Source organism: Gorilla gorilla, chromosome 7, assembly GCF_029281585.2.
Source record: "Gorilla gorilla gorilla isolate KB3781 chromosome 7, NHGRI_mGorGor1-v2.1_pri, whole genome shotgun sequence".
Taxonomy (NCBI): Eukaryota; Metazoa; Chordata; class Mammalia; order Primates; family Hominidae; genus Gorilla; species Gorilla gorilla.
In genome coordinates, this window is record NC_073231.2 from 81,788,023 (window position 1) to 81,814,261 (window position 26,239).

The window sequence follows — 26,239 nt, forward strand, 5'->3', positions numbered from 1 at the left end:
GTGGGGACTCAGTGGATATTTAAATAAATTTATATTTTTTCACCTTAATCATATACGTGTATATATAATGAAGTTTTAATGCATTGCAAACCACTAGGAAAAATAGAACATAGATGCAAACTACAGTGCTATATTTTTCATAGATTTTCTGTTTATTTACACATATTTATTTAATATTAATCTGCTGTATACACGTTTAGAGTGCTGTTTGCTGCATTCAGCTTATTTGTAACATCAATACTTTACAAGATACAGTAATAGGGATTAAGTTACAATTTTAAAAAATGTATACTTTGAGAAACCACCATCCCACTCACTTGCCAAATCAGTTTTTTCCTTAAAGAAAACCATTTATAAATGACTCATTTCTCTCCATCTAGTGTTTATATTCTATGTATGTAAACAAAATTCATACTTATACCTATTCTTGTATCTGCATCTATATCTATATATCCATACATGACGTGTGCATCTGTGTGCATGTGTGTATGTGTATATCTTTCCATCCATTGACATTCTATAAGCATATTATTCCCTTTTTTTAATACTTAAAAAGTTGAGATATCACACAATTCTGAGACGTATACAATATGTAAATATATTAGCAAAATCAGCAATGAGTTAACTAAATGAATACGCACATACCCACTCTCCAGGTCTCAAAAAGGATCCTGTTATAATTCCAAAGCACTGCAGGACATTTCCTAATCCTTTCGCCTCTCCAAACGTTACAATGATCATGGTTTGTTTAATTATTATTTATTTAGTGAAATTTATTGATGTATATAACATAGTAACAAAAATGTGTGCCATAAAGTTGTACCGCTCAAAAGACATTTACATTGAACAAGACCATGTAACCAGCAATAAATCTAGGAAACATAACTCCCCAACTTAGTTTACCAGACACTATCTTTCCCAAAGAAAATCACTAATTTTGCCTCTAAGAGCATGAATCTTATTTCCCTTTCATTTTGGCCTGCTATTAATTTAGACACATTAACTATACTTGTATCTTTTCATGTTGTATACACTTTGAAAAATAGATTAAAGAGGTACAAGTGCAGTTTTGCTGCATGGATATATTGTGTAGTGGTGAAGTCTAGGCTTTTAGTGTACCTATCATCGGAATAGTGTACATTGTATTCAATAGGTAATTTTTCACCCTTCATATCTCTTTCACCTTCCAATGTTTTGGAGTCCCCAGTGTCTGTTATTCCACTGTGAATGTCCATGTGTACCCATTGTTTAGCTCCCACTTATAAGTGAGCCAATGCAGTATTTGGCTTTCTGATTCTGAGTTATTTCACTTAGGTTAATGCCTCCAGTTCCATCCATGTTGCTGCAAAAGACATGGTTTTATTTTTTTATGGTTCAGTAGTATTCCATGATATATATATAAAGAAATATAAATATGTATTCATCAATGGAGGGCTGGATAAAAAACACATGGCATATATATGTATATATATATACACACACACACACACGGTATAACCAACAAAGTAGGCAGACAACCTTATAGAATGAGAGAAGATATTTTATATATATATATAAATATATATGCACCATGTGTTCTTTATCCAGTCCTCCATTGATATATATGATATCAATATATATCACATGATAAATATATGTGTGTGTGCATATATATATACATATATACATACATATATATATATGTATATATATATACACACATATATAATGTGTTCTTTATCCAGTCCTCCATTGATGGACACTTAGGTTGATTCCATAACTTTGTTATTGTGACTAGTTCTGCAATGAACGTATGATGTATAATGATTTCTCTTGTTTTGGGTAGCTAGCAACTAGTAGGACTCTTGGATTGAGTGGTAGTTCTATTTTTAGTTCTTTAAGAAATCTTCATACTGTTTTCCATAGTTATAGTACTAATGTACATTTCCACCAACAGTATAAAAGTGTTTCCTTTTCTCCACATCCTCACCTACATCTGTTGTTTTATGACTTTTGAATACTAACCATTCTGATAACATAACTCATTGTAGTTTTAATTTGCATTTCTCTGATGATTAGTGATGCTGATCATTTCTTCATATGTTTTTTGGCCGCTTGGATGTCTTCTTTTGTAAAGTGTCTGTTCATGTCTTTTGCCATTTTTTTGATGGGGTTGTTTATATTTTTTCTTTTTGAGTTTTTTTAGTTCCTTTTAGATTCTGGATAACAGTACTTTGTTGATATATAGTTTGCAAATATTTTCCCTCATTCTGTAGGTTGTCCGCTTACTTTGTTGATTATTAGTTTTTCTTTGCAAATGCTTTTTAGCTTAATTAAGAAGCCCCATTTGTCCATTTTTACTTTCGTTGCATTTGTTTTTGAGGTCTTTGAGTCATACATTATTTGCCTATACCAATGTCCAGAAAAGGTTTTCAGAGATTTTCTGTAAGAATTTTTATACTTTCAAGTCTTACATTTAAGTTGCTAATCTGTCTTGAGTTAATTTTTGTATATGTTGAAATACCTAGATTTTTTCTTCTGCATGTGGCTATCCAACTTTCTCAGCACCATTTATTGAATAGGGTGAGTGTGGATCATTTTTGACAGATTTTAAATGTTATATAAATGGAATTATACTGCATGCACATTGTTTTCTGACTTTGTTCATTATTACTGACTTTTGAAATTCACGGATGTTGTTGCTTATATTGTAAAATGTTTATTCTAATTGATGCATACTATACCTTTGCATAGAAATAGCAGGTATTAATTTCTGATATTCTGACAGACATTTGGGTAGTTTGAAATTTGGGGTATTATGAATAGTGCTGCTGTGAATATTCTACAGCATGTCTTTTGGTCAACATTATGTTTGAAAATCAGATATATGCATACATGGGAAGTGTCAATGCTTGCATATTCCCATATTGAACATTAGTAAATATTTCCAGTGATTTTCCTAAGTAGTTGTATCCATTATATTCCTATTAGTAGTAAATGAGTGTCTTCATTTTTGCTTATCTTTGGTATTTTTCTTCTTTTCATAGTTATTCCTCATATAAAATGAAATGCAAACACCACTGTACAGTTGGATGAAATCTCACAAATGTAAACTTCATGAGGCAAACATTTTAAATATTTTTTGGTTTTGATGTGTTAGTTTTTTTCATTTAATATAAAGTGTTTCTAATATTTCATGTGATAAAGAATGGGTTTAACTAGTGCCTGAGAGTTGGCAACAAAATAGTGTAAATTCTTTTATAAATTATTTTAATTTTGTTATTTTAACAGCTTTACTGAGAGATGATTGACATGAAATAAATGCCCACACTTTAAGTGCATAATTTGATAGGTTTTGTTATATGTGTACCGCCATGAAACCATAAAAATTCAAACAATGCATATATCCATAATCCATACACATTTCCCAAGCCCATTGATCCTGCCACGTTGCTACTCCCCACACAGGCAGTCACTAATCTGGTCTGCATTCTTTCATTATAAATTAGCTTTCATTTTTTATACTTATATATAAATAGAACAAGACTGTATGTATTCTTTGTAGTCTAACATGTTTCATTTAGCATAAATGTTGAGATTCATCCATATTGGTGTATATAACAACAGTTTGTTTCTTTTTATTGTTTGATAGTATTCCACTGTATTGAGAGACTACACATTGTTTAGCCATCATCTGTTGATTTATATTTACATTGTTTCCAGATGTTATCTATTATAAAAATTGTTACTATATAGATTTTGACTTATATTTACATTGTTACCAGATTTTATCTATTACAAAAATTGTTACTATATACATTTATATGCAAGGCTTTGTATGGGCATCAGCATTCTATTCTACTGGGTAAATTGTATAATAGCTGATTTATGTGATTTGTATTTACCTCCTTAAGAATCTCTGAAACTATAAATTTTGTTTTAAATATCAGTGTTTTAAATATCAGTATATGGTTCCTACCCCCACATCTTGGCCAAAGTTAATGTGGTCAGCCCTTTTAAATGTAAACAATTTTTAAAGGAATGAGTAGCATCTATTTGTGATTTTAATTTGCATTTCTCCAATGACCTATGTTGTAGGGCATCTTTACATGTACTTATTTTGCCCCCCTTTTTTATAGAGTTGGCTTTTTAAATTAAGTTTCAAGGATTCACTATATATTCTGAATACAAATACTTTATCAGGTATATATTTTACAAATGTTTGTTAAGGGGCAGTGGCTTGCCCTTTTATTCCCCTAACAGTGGCTTTTGAATAGCAAAAGTCCTAATTTTTTGATGTTGTCCAACTTATCACATTTTGGGGTCATATTTTTGGTGTCATATCTACAAAATCTGCGCTCAAAGTCACTGAGGATTTCTCTTATATTTTCTTCTAGAAGTTTTATATTTTGGTCTGTAATCAACGTTGAGTTAATTTTTGAACATGGTGTGAAATACAGCTCTAAGTTTATCTTTTTACATATAAATATATAATTATTCTAGCACAATTTGTTTAAAAAGCTAAACTTTATCCATTGTATTGCTTTGAATGTTTATTAGAAATCCATTTTCCATATATCTATATGTCTATTTCTGGTTTCTTATTCTATTTTATTGACCTGTATGTCTGTGTTAATGACAGCACCATGCTGATTTGATAACTGTAGCTTTATAGTGAGTTTCAATATTGGGCAGTGTATTTCCTCCAACATTTTTTTTCTTCAAAGTCATTTTAACTATTCTAGGTCCTTTGAGTTTTACAATAAAGTTTACAATCAGCTTATCGCCTTCTGCAAAAGAGCCTGATGGATGATTTTGACAGAAATTTTCTTATATGGATAAACAAATTTAGAGAATTCTGCTCTTTTAACAATAGTCAATCTTTTGATCTATGAAAATTGCATGCCTCTCCATTTATTTAAGTCTTCTTTAATTTATCTCAGTAATGACTTGGAGTTTCCAGTGCACAATCTCACATTTTCTGGCTAAATTTATTTGCAAGGGTTTTATTTTCTGATGCTATTTTGCGTGAAAATTTTTATTTTCTTTTGTTGTAGGAAGAGCACCTAACAAGAGATCTAGATTGTTAACAAAGTTTTAAGTGTACTTATTGTTGACTATAGCTACAATATTGTACTGCAGATCTCTAGAGCTTACTCATCTTGCTTGACTGACACTTTATGCCCATTAATTTGTAATTTTCCACCCCATCCTACTACCACCCCGATAACCACCATTCTATTCTTTAATTATATGAATAGGATTATATTAGGCACTTCATGTATGTGGAACTATAGAGCATTTGTCTTTCTCTGACAGCTTATTTCACTTAGCATCATGTACTCAAGACTTACTCATGTCACTGCATATTGCAGAATTTTCATTTTAAAGGCTGAATAGTCCTTCATTACATGTATGTGCCACACTTCCTTTATCCACACATTATTGACGGACATTTAGGTAGTTTCCACATCTTGAGTATTGTGAATACTGCTATGATGGATACAAAATTGTTAATTTTGAGATGCTAATTTTAATTTCTTTAAATATGTCTCCATTAGTGGGATGGCTGGATCACATGACAGTTCTATTTTCAATTTTTGAGGAACCTCCATACTGTTTTTCATTAACAACTGCACCATTTTATATCCTTACCAACAGTATGCAAGGGTCCCAAGTTCTTCACATCCTTTATTTGCTGAAAAATAATAGTCATCCTGACAGGTATGAGGTGATATCTCATCATGATTCTGATTTTTATTTACTTGATGATTAGTGTTATTTGCATATTTTTTCACATAACTGTTGGTGGTTTGCGTGTTTTCTTGAAGCAATGTCTACTCAAATCAACCCATTTGTTAAACAAGTTATAAGGTATTTTGTTCTTTGTTTGTTTTTACTATTAGGTCATAAGGATTTCTTATATATTCTTATATATTTTGGATATTAACTCTTTACCTGATGTATGGTTTGCAAATATTTTCTCCCACTCAATAGGTTTCACTCTGTTGATTGTTTTCATTTGCTGTATGGAGTTTTATGGTTTGATATAGTCCCACAATTACATCATTGCCAAGATCAACATAATGAATCTTTTCTCTCATGTTTTCTTCTAGGAGTTTTACATATATAGGTCATGTTTTTCTTTAATTCATTTTGAGTCCATTTGCATGTATGGTGTAAGATAAGAATCCAACTCATCCTTTTGTAAAGACTTTCTCAAACATACCAAAATTAAGGGAATCCATCACCAATAGATTTACCTTACCAAAAAATTCTAGAGGGAGTTCTCCCAGTTGAAATGAAAAGATGCTAAACAGCAAAATGATAGGATAAAAACTTATAAAACTAGTTGGCAAAGATAAATATAGAGACAAAAATAGAATACAGTGTTGCTGTAACGGTGATAAGTAAATCACTTTTAATTTTACTGTAAAAGTTAAAGGACAAAAGTCTTAAAAATAACTATAACTAAAAATACATTAAAAGATACACGATATGAATAGATGTGAATTGTGACAACAATAACACAGAGTGGAGGAGGGCGTAACTGCATAGTTTTTTTATGTGATTGAGCTTAAATTGTTAACGGCTTAAAGTGGACTTTATAACTATAAGATACTTTATATGAGCCACAAGTAGGTAATCACAAACACACACACACAACTATACAAATTTCACACACAAAAAAAGAGGAATCAAAGCAAATAAATACAAGATATTCCATGTAAATACATACATAAATAAAAATATTCCATGTAAATGCTAGCCAAAATGGAGCATGAGTGGTCAGACTTATATCAGACAAAATAGACTGTCAAAAAGTGTCACAATAGACAAAGTCTTTATGTTATGATAAAACAGTCAATGCACTAGAAAGGTATGACATCTGAGCACCTAACATCTGACCACATAAGTATATAAAGAAAACAGTGACTGAACTAAACGGAGAAATAGATATCAATACAATGATGGTAGGAGACTTCAATGTCACATGTTCAATAATATATAAAATATCCCAACAGAAGATCAATAAGAAAACAGAGAGTTTGAATCATACTAAACACCAAATGGACCTAACATACATACACAAAATATTCCACTCAACAGCAGCAAAATGCGTGTTGCTCTCAAGTTCACACAGCTCTTTCTCCAGGACAGATCAAATGTTATATCATAAAAATAAAAGTTAACAAATTTAAGAAGATTGAAATCAGAATAAGTATCTTTTCAGATCACAAGGGGATGAAAGTAGAAATCAATAGCAAAAGGAAAACTTGAAAATTTACAGTATGTGGGAATGAAACAAAACACTAGTGAACAATCTTTGTGTCAAAGAAGAAAACAAAATGGAAACAAATACCTCAAGACAAATGAATATGAATATGCAACATGCCAAAAATTATGGGCTGCAGCAACAGCAGCACTAATAGGGAGGTTCATGGTGATTAACACTTGCATTTTAAAAAATGAGAGAGAAAGATTTCAAATAAACAACATAACATTACCCTTCAAAGAACTAGAAAGAGAAAAATGAACTTTGCCCAAAATTAGCAGAAGAAAAAAAATAGCAAGTATTAGAGCAGAAATAAATGAAATAGAAAACAGAAAAACAAACAAACAAAAATCAGTGAAACTAAGAGGTGTTTTTAAAATGGCAAACAAAATTGGTAAAACATTACCTAGAAAAAAGAGAGAGAGAAAATGCAAATAAATAAAATCAGGAATGAAAGGAGAGACTTAAAATCTGAAAAATTATGAGAAATTGATGAGAGACATTGGTCTGTAGTTTCCCTTCCTCGTAAAGTCTTCTGGTTTTGCTACTGGGGGTTGATGCTGGCATTATCGAATGAGTTAGGAAGTCACACCCCTGCTTCTATTTCCTCAAAGGTATTGCAGAGAATTAGCATAATTTGTTACTTAAATGTTTGGTTTTATTCACTGGTGGCTATATCTGGGCCTGACAGCTTATTTAATGGAAGGTTTTTAATTATTGATTTAATTCTTTTAGTATGTATAGGCCTATTAGAATTATCTGTTTCATCCTGTGTGAGTTTTGTTTTATTGTGTCGTTCAATGAATTGTTTTTTTATAAAGATTATACAATATTTGAGAATAAGGTTATTCACAATATTTCTCTATTATCGCTTACATGTTCATTTGATCAGCAGTTAGCCTTCTTTCATTTTCATACTAATAAGTTATGTCTTTTTTCCATTTTTCTTGGTATGGCCAGAGGTTTATCAATGTAATTGATGTTTTCAAAGAACCAGTCTTTCATTGATTTTCCTTTATTGATTTGCTTTTTTTTTTTCTATTTTATCGATTTTTACTGTATTGATTTTTCTTTTCTTTATTTTGGATTTACTTTAACCTTCTTTCCCTAGTTTGCTAAGATGAAAGCTTAAATTTCTGACTTTAGATATTATATACACATTCCATGCTGTGCATTTTTCTGTAAGTTTTGCATTTGATGAGTCCCACAAATTTTGATAGGTTGTATTTCATTTTTATTTAGTTCAAAATTATTTTAAAATTTCTCTTGAGACTACTTTAACCCGTGTGTTATTTGTGAGTTTGTTGCTTAATCTCCAAGTATTTTAGGGCTTTACAGTTCTCTTTTTGTTACTTATTTCTAGTTCAATTTCATTTTGGTCTCAGAACATACGTAGTAGGGTTTCATTGCTTAGGCTTGTTAAGGTACATTGTAAGACAAAGAATTTGATCTACAATTGAGAATGTTCTGTGTGGTCTTGAGAATAATGTTTATTCTGCTCTCATTGTATGGAATATTCTCTAAATATAACTAGATCAAGTTGACTGATCATGGTATTAAGGTCAATTATATACAGTAAATTCTCACTTAACATTATCTGTCTGCAAGTTCTTGGAAAATGCAACTTTAAGTGAAACAATACGAGCAGGTCCTCAAAGAAAAAATTGTTTTTTCAACAATGTTTCATTATAATATTGATGAGAAAAGATGGTTTCATTGTATGTCCTTTCACTTCAAGTCACAGTTTTGAAGAACTTGATGGAATTAAGTGAGGACTTACTATACTTACTGATTTTCTACATGTTGATGTGTCAATTACTAAGAGAAGGGAGTTAGACTAGTCAACTCTTATAGCGGATTTTTCTATTTGTCCTAGAAGTTCTATCAGATTTTGCCTCATTTATTTTGATACTGGTGTTACACACATACAAAGATCTTTCTCCAACTTTTTACTTTTAATTTACCTGTGTCTTTACATTTAAAGTGTGTTTCTTGTAGACAACATAGAGTTTGGTCTTCTTTATTAAATTTTTCTAATATACTCTGATAGTCTCTGTCTTTTTTTATTGTTATTATACTTTAAGTTCTAGGGTACATGTGCACAACGTGCAGGTTTGATACATAGGTATACATGTGCCACGTTGGTTTGCTGTACCCATCAACTCATCATTTACATTAGGTATTTCTCCTAATGCTATCCCTCACCCAGTCCCCCATCTCCCGACAGGCCCTGGTGTGTGACGTTCCCTGCCCTGTGTCCAGGTGATCTCATTGTTCAATTCCCACCTATGAGTGAGAACATGCGGTGCTTGGTTTTCTGTCCTGTGATAGTCTGCTCAGAATGATGGTTTCCAGCTTCATCCATGTCCCTGCAAAGGACATGAACTCATCCTTTTTTATGGCTGCATAGTATTCCATGGTGTACATGTACCACAGTTTCTTAATCCAGTCTATCATTGATGGACATTTCGGTTGGTTCCAAGTCTTTGCTATTGTGAATACTGCTGCAATAAACATATGTGTGCATGTGTCTTTATAGTAGCATGACTTATAATCCTTTGGGTATATACCCAGTAATGGGATGGCTGGGTCAAATGGTAATTCTAGATCTAGATCCTTGAGGAATCACCACACTGTCTTCCACAATGGCTGAACTAGTTTACAGTCCCACCAACAGTGTAAAAGCATTTCTATTTCTTCACATCCTCTCCAGCATCTGTTGTTTCCTGACTTTTTAATGATTGCCATTCTAACTGGTGTGAGATGATATCTCATTGTGGTTTTGATTTGCATTTCTCTGATGGCCAGTGATGGTGAGCATTTTTTCATGTGTCTGTTGGCTGCATAGATGTCTTCTTTTGAGAAGTGTCTGTTCATATCTTTTGCCCACTTTTTGATGGGGTTGTTTGTTTTTTTCTTGTAAATTTATTTGTGTTCTTTGTAGATTCTAGATATTAGCACTTGTCAGAAGGGTAGACTGCAAAAATTTCCTCCCATTCTGTAAGTTGCCTGTTCCCTCAGATGGTAGTTTCTTTTGCCATGCAGAAGCTCTTTAGTTTAATTAGATCCAATTTGTCTATTTTGTCTTTTGTTGCCATTGCTTTTGGTGTTTTAGTCATGAAGTCCTTGCCCATGCCTATGTCCTGAATGGTATTGCCTAGGTTTTCTTCTAGGGTTTTTATGGTTTTAGGTCTAACATTTAAGTATTTAATCCATTTTGAATTAATTTTTGTGTAAGGTGTAAGGAAGGGATCCAGTTTCAGCTTTCTACATGTGACTAGCCAGTTTTCCTAGCACCATTTATTAAATAGTGAATCATTTCCCCATTTCTTGTTTTTGTCAGGTTTGTCAAAGATCAGATGGTTGTAGATGTGTGGTGTTATTTCTGAGGTTTCTGTTGTGTTCCATTGATCTATATCTCTGTTTTGGTACCAGTACCATGCTCTTTTGGTTACTGTAACCTTGTAGTATGGTTTGAAGTCAGGTAGCATGATACCTCCAGCTTTGTTCATTTTGCTTAGGATTGTCTTGGCAATGTGAGCTCTTTTTTGGTTCCATATGAAATTTAAAGTAGTTTTTTCCAATTCTGTGAAGAAACTCATTGGTAGCTTTATGGGGATGGCATTGAATCTATAAATTACTTTGGGCAGTATGGCCATTTTCATGATACTGATTCTTCCTATCCATGAGCATGGACTATTCTTCCATTTCTTTGTATCCTCTTTTATTTTATTGAGCAGTGGTTTGTAGTTCTCCTTGAAGATGCCCTTTCCGTCCCTTGTAAGTTGGATTCCTAGGTATTTTATTCTCTTTGAAGCAATTGTGAATGGGAGTTCACTCATGATTTGGCTCTCTGTTTGTCTGTTATTGTATAGGAACGCTTGTGATTTTTGCACATTGATTTTGTATCCTGAGACTTTGCTGAAATTGCTTATCAGCTTAAGGCGATTTTTGGCTGAAGACGATGGGGTTTTCTAAATATACAATCATGTCATCTGCAAACAGGGACAATTTTACTTCCTCTTTCCATAACTGAATACCCTTTATTTCTTTATCTTGCCTGATTGCCCTGACCAGAACTCCCAACACTATGTTGAATAGGAGTGGTGAGAGAGGGCATCCTTATCTTGTGCTAGTTTTCAAAGGGAATGCTTCCAGTTTTTGCCCATTCAGTATGATATTGGCTGTGGATTTGTCATAAATAGCTCTTATTGTTTTGAGATACGTTCCATCAGTACCTAGTTTATTGAGAGTTTTTAGCATGAAGGGCTGTTGAATTTTATCGAAGGCCTTTTCTGTATCTATTGAGATAATCGTGGTTTTTGTCATTGGTTCTGTTTATGGGATGGATATTAACATTGAACGTGATTATTGATATATTTGAATTAATATCTATTGTTTTATTGTTTTGGCCCTTGCTATTTATTGCCCTTGTTTTTCTTATCTTTTGGGGGGGGGGGGCCTTCTCTGATTTTAATTGACCATTTTATATTATTCCATGTTATACTTCATTTTTAATATTTTTTAGTGCTTGCCCCAGTGTTCAGTGCCCTGAATTTGTCCTGTTTGCAGTTCATCAAGCTTCTTGGATTTGTATATTTATGATTTTCATAAAATTTTAAAAGTTTTGGGGGCATTATGTCTTCAAATAGTCCTTCTCTCTCTTTCTTTCATTATTCTCTCCATATGGTACTCACAAAATGAAAATGTTGTTCCACTTGGTAGTGGTCTTCAGGTCTCTTGGGCCCTAATCAAATCTCTCCATTCTTTTTGCTTTCTGGTCCTCAGATTCAACCATTTCAATTGTTCTGCCTACAAGTTTACTGTTTCTTTTTTCTCTCTGCCCAAATTCACTTTTAAACCCTTGTAGTGAATTTTTAATTTTAGTTATTGTACTATTCAGCTTTAGAATTTGTTCAGTTCCATTTAGTAATTTCTATTTCTATTGATATTCTCATTTTGTCCATACCTGTTTTTCTTGATTTTCTTTAGTTCTTTGTCCATGTTTTCCTTTAGGTGTTTGAGTACATTTTAAAGCCTTTGTAAGTCTGATTTTTGAGCTTCCTCAGGGATGATTTCTGTCAATTAATTTTGTTCCCGTGAATAGGTCATGCTTTCCTTTTCCTTTTTAAGCCTTGTGAATTTTCATTGTTGTTGAAAATTGGCTATTTGACTGTTATAACAAGGAAACTCTGATTATCTCCTCATCTACCTTACTCAAGGTTTGCCAGTTTCTTGATTTTTGAAGACTTAATTAGTTCATTTGTTTAGTGACTTACCAGGCTATTTTTGCAAAGACTGTATTTTTTGGCTTTGTAGTCACTGAAGTCTGATTCCCAGAGTTTTTGTTCAGGTAATGTTTTGACAGTGACTTTTTGGAAAACAGGAGATAATTTTTAACACTAATAATAAGTACATAGCCAAAAAAAGAAAAGGAAACAAACACAAACAAAATAACTCTTCTATTCAGTGCAGGCTGAGTTTGTGCTGGAGCACTACTTTTACACTGAGCCAGACTTTCGCTGAGCCTAGGAATTAGCCTCAGGTGACAGCTCATTATCTTCTTTGATATTTTCTAGCATGAATCTTGCAATAATCATGCATATGGCATTCTAAATTTTCCATATATCCACGTAATTTTGAATTTCCTTGTTAAATTCCTAGTTATTTTCTAGTCTGTCATTTGTTCTAAACATATTTGTTATATCAGCCTAGCAGGATAGTTAGTCCTCCATGTTCTCCTGACAACATAACTGCCAGTGTAATCAACAATACTCCAACAAATATAGTAATTCCCTTTTTCTCCCACCCCACCCTGAAGCAGCAAACCTAATGGCTTTCAAATATAGCTTCATCCTAGTTGAACTACCATGTTGACGAAGTTGGGTCAGGCTTGTCTAATGTAAGAAATCAGTCTAGGGTAAAAAAGCCTGGACTTGCAGCCTTGTTAACAGAAGTAGTTTTCATGAACAAAAGTTTATTTATATTTATCTTGCCTGAGATTCACTTAGCTTCTTGGATACAAGTACTGACTCTCTTCAACTTGTTGAGAAAATTTGGGGTCATTATTTTTTCAAATGTCTTTTCTGTACATTCTCTCCTTCTCATTTTTTGTCTGAATTACCCATTAAATATATACAAGAAAAATATATATTGCCTTAGAAACACGTAACTCATTTCATCTATTTTTCCTTTCTCAAATGTCAGAATTGTTTACTTTTTGACAAATACCTCATACAATTTTCTAGAATTATTCTGTCACAGCCAAAAAGGAGTCTTTATTGCTGTTCCTTTCAATCTCCTTTTTCAGAGATTAATAATCTCAGAGATGTTTCTGAAACACCGTTGCTTACAGAAGTTATCTCCAGTGTTTTTATCTCTTCTCACTCTACACAATTGTATCATCCCATGAGTTACTTTGATTAGCTAAACAACCTATAAACTAAGTATGACCATTCCCTGATACCCTTAACAACACCAGCATCAAACACGCAGTGATATTGTCACATTAATTTTCCAACAGATAACTAAACCTCTGTCTATCCAAACTTAAATGCATATTTTCATGCTCTGTTCATTCTCTGATATTTTGATGCAAATTTTTATAACTGTGCATACATAAAACACATTGATCATCATGCCTTTATTCATTGTTATTCACAAAAATTGATATTATGTAGCAACTTATTTTTCCTTTTATTGTTTACTTTGGGACCTTAAAATTAAAGCTACTGCTTTCCAGCAATTTTCATTCATTAAGACTCACATCACCAAACCTATTTACCATATTGCTGCCTGGGTGGACTTTATAAAATGTGAATCTAAATTTTATTGCCTCACCAGACACTCAGTAACATGTCTGTGGAGGGAATGTATGAATGAATGAATAATTGAATCAGTAAGTAGCCTATGATATTGACAGAGACAGGAGGCAGAGAAATTTTAGGCAGAAAAGGGCAGGTCCCCAACTAAGGCTGAACCTCAAGCTGAAAAGCCTGAGACTGCAGCCCAAAGTGAGAACTAATAGCCCTGTTTTCTCACTTGAATGTTGCCTTTTCCTAAACCACCCATGGTCTTATTCCACCCCCATCCTGTGCCTATAAAGACCCCAGACTCAGCTGGCAGAGAGGAGAAGTAGCTGGACGTCAGGGACTATGGCTTGACATTGAAGAGAAGTGGCTTGATTTCAGAATGACAGCTTGATGGCATAACTTCAGAGAAGAATCTGGCCAGAGATGGCTGGACTTCAAGAGAAGATTACCTTCCCACCCCATCCCCTTTTCGGCTTCCCTTCCCACTAAGAGCCACTTTCAACAGCAATAAAATCCCCTGCATTTACCATACTTCAATTTGCTCATGACTTCATTTTTCCTGGACACTGGACAAGAGCTCGGGAGCCATGAGTGCGGATGCAAAAGGCTGTCACACTGGCTCTTTGCCCTCGCTGGCAGAGAGCAACCACCTCACATGAAAAGGCAGAGGGCCCACTGAGCTGTTCACAGTTGTTAGCAGATGGCAGAGCTAAAGGAGCACTGTAACATGCCCTCTGGATCTTCAAGGGTCACTGGAACCTCTCCGGATGTGGCCGCAGGGTCCGCACTGAGTTTGCTCCTGCCAATGCTCAAAAGTGCTCACCTTGGCCCCTGCACCCACTCACCTGTGTTCTCCCTCCTTCAAGGGTTGGAACACAGCAGGTCCCAGTGAGTGGAGTTTGCCACTGCTGGCACTGAAGCAGCCAGCTGGTTCCAGTGCTCACGCACTCCAGTTCCTGCCTCATTCACTCACACGCTGCCTCCTGCAAGGAGGTGAGAACTGCAGATTGTGCAAATGAGGCACCCCTGTCGCAGGTCCCAAGAAGGGGTCAGGGAAATATCCTGCTTCAATATTGCCTTCATTTATAGAAACAAATAAAGCATAAATGTTATGCCATCACTCAAAATGTGATTGATTTACTATTATTTCTTTTAAAAATGCATTTATATTTTGCCATGTTTTTCCAGAGTTTATTGAGAATAAATACTGTATGGTACAGTTTTTTTTTTAACAGCCTACAGAGTTTGTAATAATATGGAATGAAAATCATTTGTGTAGTCTTTATTATTCTATATGTGAATTTTAAAAATTTTGTTGAATGACATTTGTTGAAACTTATTAGTACTGTGTTCTAACTTATCTGAGTTAATTGAAGCTGAATATCTCTGAGAATATCTGATTATAAATACTGTGTAAGATTACAGTAGTCACTCCCCCTTATCTACAGTTTTGGTTGCACAGTAACAACCATGGGCAACCACTGTCTGAAAATATTACATGAAAAATTCCAGAAATCAACAATTCATAAGTTTTAAACTGCATGCTGTTCTGGGTAGCACGATGAAATCTCCCATCATTCCTTTCTGTCTCACCCAGGACCTGAATCATTTCCAAGTCCAACGAATACATGCTGTATATGCTACCTGTCCACTAGTCACTTTGCCATCTTGGTTATCAGGTTGACTGTTATGCCGTTACAGTGCTTTGTTCAAATCACTCTTATTTTACTTCATAATGATCCCAAAGGGCAAGATTAGTGACGCCATCAATTTGTATATGCCAAAGAGAAGCCAAAAAGTCTTTCCTTAAGGAAAAGGGTGAATACTCTTGACTTCGTAAGGGAAATATATTAATACATACATATTCCAAATATATGTAAGAAAAAATGTATATGTATACTTACAAATGTATGTGTATATTTATAAATATTTTAATATTTAAATAAACATGTATGTTTATATTTACAAATGTCAACATTTGACAAAATATACATACAAAATATACATACATACATATTTTCCTTAATAAGGAAACTATTCATTGCTAAGATCTATGGTTAAAACAAATCTTCAGTCCATAAAATTGTAAAGAAGGAGAAAGAAATCTGTACCAGTTTTGCTGATGTATCTCAAACTACAAAAGTTAAGACTGCAGTGCATGATAAATGCTTAGTTAAGACAGAAAAGACATTAAATTTTTAAGTAGAAGACATGAACAGAAAATGTGTTCTGATTAACAGCAATGTATTGCACCAGAAGACATTTGAACCTGTAGAAATACTTCAGCATGGAATTCCCTGAAATGAGTGAGCCATTTATTGCAAGTAAGAGATGGTTACACAGATTCAGGAATAGGTTTGGACTGAAAAACAGAAAAATTGCTGGAGAGGCTGTGTCTCCTGATGAAAAATCAGCTGCCACAGTCTTCTGGAAGAAGACCAGTAGAACCTACAGCAATGAAAGTGGAAAAGAGGCGCCATGGCATAAAACATGGAAAGACAGTTAATCATTGCTGTTACTGAGCCTGATTAATGAATTAATCTTTATCATGGATATGTATATGTAGGAAAAAGCATAGTACATTTAGAGCTTGGCGCTATCTACAGTTTCAGGCATCCACTGAGGGTTTTAGAATGTATCCCCCACAAATAAGGAGGGACTACTGCAATGTAGATGAAGCTACCATTCAAGATAACTTAGATTTGTTTAATTAGCTTTATATAAAACAACCTTCTATTTTGCTTTAGAAAACAAATTTCCACTTACCAGATTTCTGAAAATTTCCATCATCAATACTACCCCCTGGGGAACCAAACTGGAATTTACAATCTGGAGGTTTATGTCCAGGGAAGCATTGACAATTACCAAAATTATTACATATCTGAAATAGAAAAATACAGAAACAGTTTGAGTCATCTTAGTCTTTGTATCTGATATAAGGTCTTTGTATCTGATATAAATACCTAAATTTCATAGAATAATTATTTTTTCTTAAGATTATTATGACTATATAATATGAGAAATAGGTTAGAAAAGGTAGTAAAAATTTTGACAACATAATGGCCAGATGGCAAAATACCTACATGAAAGTTTATTTCTGGCCTTTATACATTGAGTATTAATGTGTTCTTCAATTGTCTTTAAAAAATAAGATTTAATAAAGTTGTAGTCTTCATATTCAGAGAGGTTAAATTTTTTAAATGACTGTTATCTTATTTAGTAATTTGGAAACATTTGTTGTCACTATTTGGACATTTTCTATTCATCCACTTCAATGTCTATACAAAGCATTGTGATAAAATAAACATCAATTGATTGGCCACTTTAATTCCTTATCCTAGCCCCTTTTCAACATTTGACATTATTGGTCAATAATGCGCATTTTATTTTTAAGTAATTATATTTTCCATAATAAAATAACATACATGCAAAGCAAATATTATAAATCAACAATCAAATACAACTTTATGATAAGCTTGCATTGCTAGAAGTTAACATTTGACAATGTTTCTGTATTATTCATGCCTTTGTATTAATATTTCTACAGTTTAGTATTTTCATTTTAAAATAAAACAATTAAGTACATATTTTGTAAAATTCAAACAATAAAAGTGTATAGAACTGAAATTCCTCAACCACTATTTAAGTCCCATTTCCAACTGCTAAAGATGTTGTGTTTCATTCATATATATCAAATGCATTTATAAATACACGTACTCACATCCACAAACACACATATACATTAATAGATTTTTACCAAATAATATCCATAACAATATACTATGAACTTCTCATACCTGTATGTATAAAGACATCACAGGCACATTTTAAAAATTAGACTCATAATATTCAGTAGTGTAAGTATTCCCTGTAATTTTCCTATAGATATTGTGTCCTTTCCGTTTATACTCATTTTGCTAAATTGTTTATATAGTATATTGAAATTGATTACCTCTTTTCTACATATCAAAAGAGATTTCAATAAAGTGAGTTTGAATTATAGCCCTGAATTCCATGAAGTAGTATTCTATTTTATATATCCATGTTTTTGTTGTTGAATATTTAGTGCACAGTATTTTAATATTAGAATCAGAATATCACTTATGCATTTTTTTAGATGGGGTCTTGCTTTGTTGCCCAGGCTGGTCTTGAACTCCTGGGCTCAAGTAATCCTCCTGCATCAGCTTCTCAAATTGCTAGGATTACAGGCGTGATCTGGCCTTATGCATCTTTTTAACTTATTCCACAACTGTAATCCTCTTCTGAATTAATTTACATTTATTTAAATACCTGAAGACAACAAAGGATCTCATTATTTTATTTTGCTAACTTTAAAAGAAACAGCCAGAGCAAAGCAACTTTAACAAAAAATGAAGAAAAATGTGATATTTTGGAGAATACGTAACAATTGGCTCTCAAAGAGAAAAAAGAAAAACAAGCACAAACCTGGCAATAATTCTAAGAACACACACAAAAGATAACCTTACAATATTCTGTACAGTGTAAAGAGACTAAATATAGCATCAGACTCTTCCCTGATAAGACTAAAAGCAACTGTATAGTAGAACAGAGTTTCAAAGTTTGAAGGTAAACCAAAATATGATAATTCTTAAACAACAAAAGTGTCATTTATATGGAAGACCATCATTTTTGCATTTTGATATCAATATCTCTGAATGCATTTTTCTCACATATATATTTTTCTCTATATTTTGACAAAGTGTTATTCCAGTTCCCCACCCCTCCAATGAAAGTACAAGGACATGATAGAACATTTGATCTAGGATAGCAAATCTAAATATAATTATAATTTTAACTGTAACATAATTTAAAAAACAGAATTAACATAATGCATATAATCCCTTATAATATCAGGAACTTCAAGTCCAAAATTTCCAAAAAACCACAAATGTTAGAGGTTTAAGGTAAAGGGTAGGTACAAGCGCAAAAATGGTCACTCCTTAACTGCATGTGCAAGGAGAAATAGGTTTTATTTAAGCTGGGCATAGAAACAGACAAATAAGGAAAAGTAAACAAATGTTTAAATTCCCAGGTAACTGGGTCCCCCCAGCCAAAACAAAGTCACATTATAGAATTTACTTTGTATTAGGGCAAGATAAAACATTAAAAATGATTTATAAAAAATTTAAAAATATGTTGAATTTTATCAAAAGCCTTTTCTGCATCTTTTGAGATAATTGTGACTTTTTTGTCTTTAGTTCTGTTTATGTGATGAATCACATCTATTGATTTCCGTATGTTGAACCAACCTCGCATCCTGGAGATGAAGACTATTTGATTGTGGTGGATAACCTTTTTTGATGTGCTTCTGAATTCGGTTGGCCAGTATTTTGTTGAGGATTTTTGCATCGATGTTCATGCAAGATATAGGCCTAAAATTTTAATTTTTTGTTGTGTGTCTACCAGATTTTGGTATCAGGATGATGCTGTCCTCATAGAATGAGTTAGGGAGGGGTTCCTTTCCAATTTTATGGAATAGTTTCAGTAGTAATGGTACTAGCTCATCTTTGTACCTCAGGTAGAATTCACCTGTGAATCTATCATCCTGGGCTTTTTATGGTTGGTAGGCTATTTATTACTGCCCCAATTTCAGAGCTTGTTATTGGTCTGTTCAATGATTCAATTTCTTCTTTGTTCATTCTTGGGAGAGTGTATGTGTCCAGGAATTTATCCATTTCTTCTAGATTTTCTAGTTTATGTGCATAGAGGTGTTTATAATATTCTCTGATGGTTGTTTGTATTTCTGTGCAGTCAGTAGTAATATCCCCTTTATCATTTCTGATTGTGTGTATTTGAATCTTCTCTTTTTTCTTCTTGGTTAGTATAGCTAGTGGTCTATTTATCTTATAATTTTTTTCAAAAAATAAACTCCTGAATTGGTTAATCTTTTGAATGTTTTTGTGTGTGTCTCAATTTCCTTCAGAAAAGACTTCTGATAAAATTCAACATCCCTTCAAGTTAAAAACTCTCAATAAACTAGCTATTGAAGGAACATACCTCAAAACAATAAGAGCCATGTATGACAAAACCACAGCTAACATCATAATCAACAGGCAAAAGCTGGAAGCATTTCCCCTTGAAAACTGACATGAGCTAAGGTGCCATCTCTCACCACTCCTATTTAACATAATATTTAAAGTTCTGGGCAGGGCAACCAGGCAAGACAAAGAAATAAAGGCATTAAAATAGAAAGAGAGGAAGTTAAATTATTCCGCTTTGTGGATGACATGATCCTATATCTAAAAATAACCTCATTGTCTCAGCCTCAAAGCTTCTTAAGCTGATAAGCAACTTTAGCAAAATCTCAGGATACAAAATCAATGTACAAAAATTGCTAGCATTCTGATACACCAGCAACAGTCAACCGGAGAGCCAAATCGCTAATGAAGTCCCATTCACAATTGCCACAAAAAGAATAAAATACCTAGGAATACAGCTAACTAGGCAAGTGAAAGGTCTCTACAAGAACTACAAAACATTGCTCAAAGAAATCACAGATGACACAAATAAATAGAAAAACATTCCATGCTCACAGATAGGAAGAATCAATATTGTGAAAACAGCCTCACCGCCCAAAGCTATTTATAGATTCAACGCTATTCCCGTTAAATTAACATTGACTTGCTTCACAGAACTAGAGAAAACTATTTTAAAATTCACTGGGAAGCAAAAAAGAGTCCAAATGGCCAGGGCAATCCTATGCAAAAAGAACAAAGCTGGAGGCATCAAACTACCTGACTTCAAACTATACTACAGGACTACAGTAATCAAAACTGCATAGTACTGGTACAAGGACAGAACACATAGACCTATGGAACAGCACAGAGAACCCAGACATAAGATCACACACCAACAGCTATCTAATCTTCAACAGACTTGACAGAAACAAACAATGGAGAATGGATACTCTATTCAACAAATGGTGCTGAGATAACTGGCTAGCCATGTGCAGAAAACTGAAACTGAACCCCTCCCTTACACCATATACAAAAATCAACTTAAGATGGACTAAAGACTTAAAATTAAAATCCAAAAGTATGAAAACCTTGGAATACAACCTAGGCAATATCATTCAGGACATAGGCACCGGCAAAGATTTCATGATGCAGATGCCAAAAGCAATTGAAACAAAAGCAAAAATTGACAAATGGGATATTATCAAAGAGCTTCCATACAGCAAAAGAAGCTATCAACAGAGTAAACAGACAACCTACAGAATGGGAGAAAATATTTGCAAACTATGTATCTGAAAAAGGTCTAACATCCAGCATTGATAGGAACTTAAATTTACGAGAAGAAAAAAAAAACCCCATTAAAAAGTGGGCAAATGACATGAACAGAAACTTTTCAAAAAAGACATACATGCAGCCAACAGTTACATGAAAAAAAAAAAAGCCTAACATCACTAATCATTAGAGAAATAAAAATCAAGACCACAATGAGATACCATTTCATGCCAGTCAGAATGGCTGTTATTAAGAAGTCAAAAAATAACAGATGCTGCCAAGGTCGTAGAGAAAAAGGAATACTTATACACTGTTGGTGGGAGTGTTAATTAGTTCAGCCACTGTGGAAAACAGTGTGGCAATTCCTCAAAGACCCAAAGACAGAAATCCCATTCAACCCAGCAATCCTATTTCTGGGTATATACCCAAAGGAATGTAACTCATTCTATTATAAAGACACATGCAGGCATATGTGCATTGCAGCACTAGTCACAATAACAAAGACATGGAATCAACCTAAATGCCCATCAAGGATAGACTTAATAAACAAAATGTGGTACATATACACCATGGAATACTATGCACCCATAAAAAGTATGAGATCATGTCCTTTGCCGGGACATGGATGGAGCTGGAGGCCATTATCCTTGGCAAACAAACACAGGAACAGAAAATCAAATACCACACGTTCTCACTTATAAGTGGGAACTAAATGATGACAACACATGGACACATAGAGGGGAACAACACACAGTGGGGCCCACCGGAGTGCAGAGATTGGGAGGAGGAGTGGGTCAGGAGAAATAACTAATGGATACTAGGCTTAATACCTGGGTGATGAAATAAGCTGTATCACAAATTCCCATGACACATGTTCACCTATGTAACAAAACTGCACATCCTTGCACATGTACCCTTGAACTAAAAATGAAAGCTAAAAATTAATTCATAATTAATTAAAAAAGAAAAAAGAAAAGAAATGTTTAAATGTGAAATATAAGAAATAAGGAGCATATAATGTCAGGAACAACAAGCATCTTAATAAAACGCAGAGATTATCACAATGTATTAAAAAGTGAAAATTAGGAAATAGAACAATACATATATCAGCAAATACAAGCAAAAATACACCACGATGAACATATCAAAAATAAGAATAAGAAAAATAAGATATATCAGAAATATACATTTTTAGAAAAAATTAAAAGATGGATAAAATCGCCAATTTTTATATAAAATACAAATAAACCACACTTACATTAGAACAAATTTTAACTTATATGGGTCAATGGGGAAAAAAGTTAAAAATATAATCAATTATTCTAAGTCTTATATGAACAGCAGGTCCAAATTCATTATTAGTTTTGAGCAAAAATTTTGGAAGCAAATATATTTACATCACTTAACCTTGTTAATATCATAGAAACAAAATATAAAAAGTGCCCCAAATCACTCTATAATCTGAATTTTTCATGTCATGTTATACTCAGAAATTAATGTTAATAATGTCCCAATTAGTTAAATAAAAGAGGTTGGGATAACTTATTTTTATTAAATTTTCATTAGATTTCATAATTGTTTAAGAAAGATTAATTGCAAAACATTAGGACACATATTTACTATTACATTTACCTAAAAGTTCTATGTACATTTTTTCAAATTTCAGTGAGAGAATTGCTTTGTGAATATTCTCATATCAATTTTTGTGTTTACTTTGTCACATACATCTCCTGACCAAGAAATACCAATAAGGCAGATAAGCTCTATAAAATTCTGAATGAGAAAACTGTTTACATAAGTAAGCAATTATAAAATGAAATTACTGTACATCCATTTACAATTCGTGACAAAATCATTTTAAGCTTCAACAACATTCTTTTTTATTTGTTGATAAATTTGATGTTAAAATTTCTAATGATTATGTGATTTTCTTAAAAATCAATTTTTAATGCCATTTTCCAAGTAATGCTGTAACTTTAATTTCTAGAATACACAAGCCGGGACATGGATGGAGCTGGAGGCCATTATCCTTGGCAAACAAACACAGGAACAGAAAATCAAATACCACACGTTCTCACTTATAAGTGGGAACTAAATGATGACAACACATGGACACATAGAGGGGAACAACACTTTAAGAAAAATCACATTGTAGTTAATTTAAATGTTATCAAAGTGGCATAAATCACACACAGATAGAATATTCTGGCCAATTCAGTCCCCCATTTCACATTGTTTTACACCCTATGCACTCTGAGTGTCCAGAAAATACATTTCTCTGTCATCTTTGTGTCCCTCTTGTTCACATACATTCTACAACCAATTTCTGAGAAAATTGCACATGTGGTTGTGTACTTCTTTGGATATCCTCAGCTCATTGGGAAATATCAGAAATTTCAAGATTTTTCTAATCATCATTGCTGCCTCCTGGGGCAATAGGGTCCCATTATCACATTCTGCTCTGCTCTGTCACTCCTTGAAGATCCTTCTCATTGAAACAATATTTACTCTACAACCTCATCACCTGCAGGCCATCAGACTCAATATCTTGTGGCACACTTGTATTCAATCAGCAGTATAAATGTGGTCCAGTTATTAGACGAAAAACTGTGATTTACAAGTATTGCATTATTTTTATATCAAGATCATAAAACATCTCATATTAGCCCCCCAAATTCTACACACAGAATATTTAAGAAGACAAATTCATATATAATATTAACACCACACATCTCACTTGTGTATTAAAAAATAATAAACCAAAACTAAGGAGGGTTTATCCTAGAAATTAAAATATTATTCAGCTTTAGGAAATTCACTAATATGATTCATTCAAGTAAGATATTAATGGAAAAAAACACATGATATAATTAAATAATAAAAAATAATTCAATAAAATTAAAGTCTTTCTTCCTAAATTTTTTAGCAAGTTAAGCAAATATTGGAAGCTTCCATGAACGTAGAATGAACATGATGTACATTATTAAACTTTAGAATAATTCAACATGCAATTACTAACCTGAAAAACCATAAAAAACAAGTGAGACTTGTTAGTTCTTTAAGGAATGATAATTTCAAACCAATGATTGTCCTCTTTTCAAAGAGGCCCTTACCAATTTGGCACATTTAGAAGTATAACTCCAGCTTGACAGTAATGAGGGCAATTTTTAGGAGATAAAATAAACAACAGAATTATTATCATTTTCTTGAAATGCAGGGGTTGGAAAGTGGAGTTGTGAAGGGCTAGATCATACAGCCATTATCTCCCTAAACACATTTTCCATATTCTTAAGCTAAAATCTAATTCAAAAATTTCTCTAAAGCACTGCTGTAATTCTTAGAGTTTCTTGATGCTGAGGAGATAAAGATGCTGCAGTTTTTTAGGTGAAAGATTTAGATACTTACACCATTGAAATATGGTGTAACAGATTTATAAAACTGTGTCTTAGATTTATAAAGCTATGAACTTGTATTTATATAGCTCAATCCATAAATGGATTTAAACTAATCAGACCCACACTATTTCTGCCAAGGGAAAACTATAAAGCCTCTCTTGTAAAACTTACCATCATTGTTAAACATTCCATTGCAAATTATTTAAGGAGGTTTGTAAGGAAATAGAAAGGTATCAAGAAGAAAATTAGGCAATTGAAACGACTGTGAGAGGTAGCAGAAAATTAATGTAATCAACAAAGAACACTTCTGTGACTCCTGATGTGTTGGGGTATTTTCTCACACACCAAGCAATTCACCAAAAGGGTCTCCAGTGGACACTAGCTGGGTGTCAATACAATAAAAGATAATACATAAATTAACAATACCAGGAAAAAAGTGGAGTTATCACTACAAATTATATAGACTTTACAAGGATATAAAAAGAATATGCCAAATAATTATGGCTTAGCTATGAGAAAAATTGATTAATAAATTCTAAAAACAGAGAAGATGAAATTTCCCCACACAATTGAAATCTATTAAAAGTAAAGAAATTTAAAAATGGAAAAATAATATGAGTAAGTCAGGAACACAATACAAGGCTGTAAAAGCAAATCAGAAACGGCAGAATAATAATAGAACTAGAAAATAGCTTTAAAACACCCAGATTGAAGAACAAAGAATGAAAGCTTGAGAGATTCAGAATAAAATCTAACATGTATTTGGAACACAGTACAAAACCATAAATTTGGTGTAAATTTAATCCCAAAAGGATTAAATAGAGAATATAGAAAAAGCAAAATTAAGTAATGATTTAAAAATGTCCAAAACTTAAGAAAGATAATCCTTAGTAGAATACAGTAGCTCTGTAAGTTACGAGTATGATGAAAACTACACTTTAGCAAATCATATGCAAACACTTGAACACCAAAGTCAAAAAGAAAACATTAAAAGCAGGTGTTCCTCAAGAAGCAAAAGTAAAATGCATCTGACTTCTCAGAAGAGATCATGTAAGTCAATATAAAACAGATTATATTTTTTAAACTACTGAAAGAAAATTCTTACCTAAAGATAAAACATTCAAAAAAACACTTATCAGGAAAAATGTTAATTTTAGCCACCATACTTTTTTCAGGCTGAAGAAAATTTTTAACAGAAATAAACACAGAAATATAGAAAGGAATGCAAGAAATAGAAAGAGTAATTATATGATTAAGCAATAATAAATAAATGTTGACTGTAGAAAACAATAATTATTGTGTTTCTGATGTTCAAAATATATAGAAGACAAAATAAATGATGTGAAAAAATTCACTACCTTTTAAAACAACCAGTTGTTCAAGAAAGAAATCACAGGGAAAATTAGAAAATATTTTGAGAAATGTAAATAAAAACACAACATACAAAAATTTATGTTATACAGCAAAATTTTAGCCAAAGCAATTAGGCAAGAAAAAGAAATAAAAAGGCAACCAAATTGGAAAGAAAGA

The 26,239-nt window shown here is 32.8% G+C and overlaps 1 protein-coding gene across 3 annotated transcripts in view; it reads right to left on the reverse strand.

Annotated features, from left to right (window-relative positions):
• ADAM18 (ADAM metallopeptidase domain 18) overlaps positions 1 to 26,239 on the reverse strand; it is a 158,146-nt gene that overhangs the window by 16,054 nt on the left and 115,853 nt on the right. For all 3 annotated transcript variants that reach the window (XM_019032000.3, XM_055348950.2, XM_063709321.1), the window contains one exon: positions 16,834 to 16,948. In XM_019032000.3, the coding sequence (XP_018887545.3) occupies positions 16,834 to 16,948 (115 nt within the window). The remainder of the gene's footprint in view (positions 1 to 16,833; positions 16,949 to 26,239) is intronic.